This window comes from Malaya genurostris, chromosome 3, assembly GCF_030247185.1.
Source record: "Malaya genurostris strain Urasoe2022 chromosome 3, Malgen_1.1, whole genome shotgun sequence".
Taxonomy (NCBI): Eukaryota; Metazoa; Arthropoda; class Insecta; order Diptera; family Culicidae; genus Malaya; species Malaya genurostris.
Genome location: NC_080572.1, coordinates 37163664 through 37169706, shown reverse-complemented (window position 1 = coordinate 37169706; position 6043 = coordinate 37163664). Strand labels below are relative to the sequence as shown.

The following is a 6043-nucleotide window of genomic DNA, read 5'->3' as shown; positions in this document are numbered from 1 at the left end:
CATAACCGTTAATAAACGCTAGGCGAAACTGCCGGAAACGGTTGTTGTATTGTTGCCAGACTTTTGCCGAAATTCTGGCAGAATTCCGGCAAAAATGCCTGCACCCTCATTGAACATAACTCAAAATTGAGTGGCACATCACTCAAATTCATAAAAAGTGCACGTACTCTAAACTTGCGTTACCACATATCTACTAATTTTTGAGTTAAGGGAGGAAATTATCAAAACTTGAGTAATTTTTACTCAAAATAAGAAAAAAATATTTTGTTCAAAATTTGAGTAAGTTCAACTCAAAATTTGAGTTCCTTGCTCTCAAAATGAAGAAACTTTTCTTAGTTATTTTCATATACAAAGTTATTCTTCTTTCTTTTGAATGCGCAAAATAGTGATTCAAAACCGTTTCCTATTGAACGGTTTGGAGTCAAAATTGAATTATTTTGATATCCCTATGTTGGGCTTTTCACTAAGCATAATTGAAAAAACTAAACATCTATGATTGACGTTGATTCATGTTTCCAAAATCGGATCTAGAAACGGCAATGGAAAACGACGTGTTCTTGCATTCTTTATTTCGATAAGAATATTCCGAGAATGAAAACTCACTGAACTGCAAGAAGTATTTTTTTCACTCAAATGTTTAAAAACTCAACTAATATATGAATAAATACGAGAGAACTCATGGCAATGAGTTTATTTTACTCAAATCCATATTAAAATTTTGACATATTGATCCAGTTTATGAGTTTGAGTAATCGCAACTCAAACCTTGAGTTATGTTCAAAGAGCGTGTGGCAGCTGTCTGGGGAGAAATCTGCCTGCCGCGTACAAGTGGGTATGATCTCGCAGATGGAAAAACAATCCTCAGAACTATATACAATATGAGTGAATTCAGTTCTAGAAATCCGAATATCTTACAACCCGAACATTTTTTTAATCTCACGTTGGACTATCGTTCTATATCAGAATTACCATATTCACAGGATTATCTGTAAAATCGCAGATATCTTTGCCTGTTTTGCACACAGATTCTGTGTCACAGAACACAGATTTTTTCAAAATTTACAGATTTCTACAGGTTTTTATGAATATTTAAAATAAAAATGACATATTTTTTAAATGTTTTTCACAGATTTTGATAAAAAATATGCAACACAGATGGTACACAGTAGAGTGACTATAATCAGAGTGGCGACAGCTGTTCGTTTGGAATGACAGCTCCCAGTTCCAAACGAGCAAACGACCTGTCAATTCAATGTAAAGCTAATGGAATGTTTAGAATTGTTGCCAAAATTACGGATGAGATGTCGTCACTCTGGTTATAGGCACTCTAGTACACAGATTTTTCAAGTTGAAACACAAATTTTAAAATGGCAACTCTGTTCTATATGCCCTTTTCACATGTTAGCGGGCCTTACACGAGTCATTAAAAATGTCATTACTAAAAAATAATATCATTTTAATGAACGTGTAATGGTGCAGTAATGACGAGATTTCTATCAAATTTGAAATACATCATTAGTTAGTCATCATTAAAAATGACAAAAATAATGCTCGTGTAAGGGCCGCTGTTGATACGGTTGATACCGCCCGCATAGCGTTTTGGCTACCTGGGCAGCCATGGCCACCAAACGGCTACCAAAATTGATTCAGTGACGGTTGTCAAATCCAATTTTACAAAACAAAATCGCCTGTATCTAAGCCCGCATAGCATTTTCGCTACCTGGGCAGCCATGGCCACCAGATGGCTACTAAAATTGATTCAGTGACGGTTATCAAATCCAATTTGACAAAACAAAGTCGCCTGTATCTAATTTAGCCGAGCGTTTTCATCCTCTCACTTTCGCTGAAAATGTCAAAGATTTCAATGTGGAAAAATCCTGGTGGATGTGGTTGTATCGTTTGAGTTGTATATCTGGCAGCGGTGAGGCAGTCGGTCACCAGAATGTCTGTCAGCCATATTTTTCCAGCTGGCAGCGTTTAGTCAGCCATCTGGCAGCCATGCGTATGCGGGGCGATTTGTTCGCTTTGCATCTTGCGCCTCTCTTAAGTTTGAATGTTACGAAGGTGACTTACGGAACGTCAAAAATCAGTTGGAAATATTATTGTTAGTATTTGGATCTGGAATAAAAAATCACAAATCAATAAAATTCAAAAAATCCTTGACACATAATGAATCTTCTGCTATTTATTGTTTTGATTGTTTTTGGTAAGATATCAAATATATTCTTTCGCTGCAAAAAAAATTATACAATGCATATGTAGGTATCAGCAGTTGTAATACTTTCCGATTTAGTGGCCTCGAATTCTACGCTCATATACTCAATGGAGACTTTCTAGACTATAAAACATTCGGAAGTGATACCACGAAAAACGAATATGTCCAGCAATCAATTGCATCAATTGGTCAGAGTCGCAATTCTTTTCTGGATTTTATCACATACAAGGACAAATTGCATTGCTCGCTTTATGAAGAGCAAACCGTGGAAGTGGATGATATGAAGATTGTGGACGGGAAAAGAATATCAATGAAAGTAAAATGCATCCCGGCGAAGGGCAATGGAACTTTACAAATAATTACTTCGCTTAAAGAGGTAATAAGCGTACTGGCTCCATACGGGAATTCAACCAAACGAACACAGGCCGGAAACTGTGTTGTTATGTTGTTCTACACAAAAACATGTATTCATAGTGCTATGATGGCTCCTCACTATAATGCAATGGCCAGACATTTTCCTGATCTCAAAGTAGCTGCGATTGATGCTTTCAATTTTCATTCATTAAATACCGAGTTTGGAATAGTCGGCCTTCCAACAATAATGTTTTTTCATCAGGGAAGACCGTTAGTGAAGTTTAACGACACTGAAATAACACTGGAAACATTGACGAAGTTTGTTACGAAGCACAGTGGCGTAGAACCCCGGTTGGTCAACCACAAGATGACCATCAATGTACCTCATTACATATCGGAAGATTTCAAAGGGCCGTTACCCAACAAGGTGGAACGAAGAACCGATTACTGGCTCTATATAGCGTGGGTTTTCATTATTTTGTGCAGTTGCTACTACTTTTCGAAATCTGTGTTATATGTGCAAATAATTGAAATGATCAAGCGCAACTGGAGAGAATCTGGAGCTCATCATCGGAGCTAGATATGTAGAACAAATTCTTTAATCACACTTATAAATATCTAGAAAAATATTGAATTGAATTCAGTAAATATACAGAAACCTTTAAAAGCTTATGAGATACAAAAATAAAATATAAGAAAGCTTGATTCTGTCAGGGAGCCTGATCTTCTGATAGATTCGTAGTCAGACGCGTAATACTTTATATAATAGAATGGCTTAAAACGATTTACCTATGGATTCGATGGAACTAGCCCATGTATAATTGTGTTTTTTTGCTACACGTTGGAGATTTCAGCCAATTTTTAACTACAAAACGACTAGTTGCCTATCAAAAATAAATTTTTCTTTCAATTAGAATATAATGAATATTTTGATCAGGAACCGATTCTGAAATGAAAATTCCGAATTCTCAACTAAGTCTAAATACAAAATACAGTCTACAGTTTAGTCCTAATACAAGTTTTTTAATGAAATAAATCTTTGAAATAACCCAATAATTTTTTTCTCATTAGGTTTGAATATAGGCATTTTTAATGATTATGTATCTTAGTAAACATTTGGCATAATGTCGTTCCTAAAAAAATCATTTGGCATAATCAACCAAATTTAGTAGAACAGAAAATATTTATTATGCATGATTTGGGCCGGCTGCTCTAGACAGTCACACGCTCTTTGAACATAAATCATGGTTTGAGTTGCGATTACTCAAATTCATAAACTGGAACAATATGTCAACATTTGAGTATGGATTTGAGTAAAATAAACTCGTTGCCATGAGTTCTCTCGCATTTATTCACACATTAGAGTAAGCGTTGAATTTTTGAGCATTTGAGTGAAAAAATACTTGCAGTTCAGTGAGTTTTCATTCTCGGAAAATTCTTATCGAAATAAAGAATGCAAGAATACGTCGTTTTTCATTGCCGTTTCTAGATCCGGTTTTGGAAACATGAATCAACGTCAATCATAGATGTTTTGTCGTTTCAATTATGCTTAGTGAAAAGCGCAACATTAGGGCATATTCAGGAGTGTTCTAGTTCCAGATGCATAATTTATGTCAGTTTTGAAATTTAAATCTAGAAATTATAACAAAATAAACTGGCACCCCCAGCAGCGTTTTATCTGTGTTTCAAACAGGGGTGCGAAAATTTGACGTTTTTTTATACTGTTGCCAAGCATAAGACAGTCACTGCCAACGATATGCGCAGCTGCTACGTTCAACAGTAGCCAACTCGCAATGACACAAGAGCTTGGCGCAATCATGAGAGCCACGACACACGACAGCAACATTGAGAGCAGTTAATTTCGTCGCACTCTCTCACAGCAGTCAAAGCCACAGCGTTCGCTTTGTGGTAGTGTAGGTACATACTGGATAAGTAGCTGCTTTGTTCATTTTTGGTCACGGGTTTCGAGAATGTCACGAGCTCAAAATGTCATGACATTTTCATAACGAGACTATTATATCCGCTGTGATTGATCTGTGGCGATAAATTTAATGCGAACGGCGGTGCTTTTATTACCGGTTCAATTTCAGTTTTGAAAAAATTCAATCACAAAGCTTATTCGTGCAGATGTTTCAAAAATATTACAATTATTTACATAAATTTCATACACGAAGTATCAGGAGCGCAGCTTTTGCCTTTCTAATATGACGCAAAGCAAGAAATCTTGCAGCAGAGATAATAAGTTTTGCGCTCCTATTACTTCTACAATTCTGGTTCATGCTAAACGGGGTTTAATTGTTTGATCGAAAAAGTGCATCCAAATTCTGGAAGTCAGAGCATTTACTTTGCTTTTCTCACTGAACCGCTTCCTTCCAATGGAAGTGCAAAGAAACAAAACACGTAAGGATACACAAAAAAAACCGTCTGCATTGGGAAGCAAGACTTTCTCGTGCATGTCCCCCTACACCTCATGAGAATCGACATAAAACGAATTTCAAAGTTAAGCCTTGTTGGCGATTGTCTCTCGAAAGTTGTTGAAATTGGAAGGAGCTACTGTTTATTGTGGCTAGCCATTCTCAGATTGAAGAGATTAGAACAGCTATCGATGGGAGCAAACGGCGACATTCACGAGAAAAAATGTCATGAGACCTATGACATTTTTCATCTCCTGCAGTCGTGGCGAAGTACAATCGGCTACTGCTGTCATTTGCGCGGTTTGAATGTCTGCTGTTTCGTGTCATTCTCCAGTACCGTTCGCAACCCTGGTTTCAAATATAGAAAAAATAGAACGGCAATGTATACCAGTTTTAAATTTGACAGTAGAACTGGTCGAATAAATAAAACTAAAACGGATTGCTGGGGATACGTTTGTTTCAGTTTCATTCACATTATAGACCACCCATATGAATCTTGCAGCTGCTGAATTTGCTCTTAGGATATCAAAATAATTCAATTTTGACTCCAAACCGTTCAAAAGGAAACGGTTTTGAATCACTATTTTGCGCATTCAAAAGAAAGAAGAATAACTTTGTATATGAAAATTAACGAAGAAAAATTTCTTCATTTTGAGAGTAAGGAACTTAAATTGAAATTACTCAAATTTTGAACAAAATATTTTTTTCTTATTTTGAGTAAAAATTACTCAAGTTTCGACAATTTCGTCCCTTAACGTAAAAATGAGTAGATATGTGGTAACTCAAGTTTAGAGTACGTGCACTTTTTATGAATTTGAGTGATGTGTCGCTCAATTTTGAGTTATGTTCAATTTTGAGTTATGAGTAATCAACGGCGGCTTCTTGTCAGGGAGGTTTACAGATTAATCTCTGTTTCACAGATTTGCAACTTACTGCACCGATTTCTGAAAATTATCACAGATCTGAAATAAATCACAGATTTTTGAAATCGGGCACAGTTTAGTACCACAAAGTGCAGAGCGGTTAAGTAAAAAGGTACAGAACGTGTTGGTAGTGAGAC

General features: G+C 36.2%; 1 protein-coding gene across 1 annotated transcript; it reads left to right on the top strand.

Moving 5' to 3' along the window:
- Positions 1-2042: 2042 nt before the first annotated feature.
- LOC131437870 (thioredoxin domain-containing protein 15) lies at positions 2043-3617 on the top strand. Its single transcript, XM_058607503.1, has 2 exons — positions 2043-2206; positions 2263-3617. The coding sequence occupies exons 1-2, from the start codon at positions 2170-2172 to the stop codon at positions 3147-3149; spliced, it is 924 nt and encodes a 307-aa protein (XP_058463486.1). The 5' UTR covers positions 2043-2169; the 3' UTR covers positions 3150-3617.
- The last annotated feature ends 2426 nt before the right edge of the window (positions 3618-6043 follow it).

Coding starts and splice junctions, on each gene's coding strand:
- LOC131437870 (XM_058607503.1), top strand. CDS start 2,170: ATGAATCTTCTGCTATTTATTGTTTTGATTGTTTTTG. Junction 2,207..2,262: donor TATTGTTTTGATTGTTTTTG/GTAAGATATCAA, acceptor ATGCATATGTAG/GTATCAGCAGTTGTAATACT.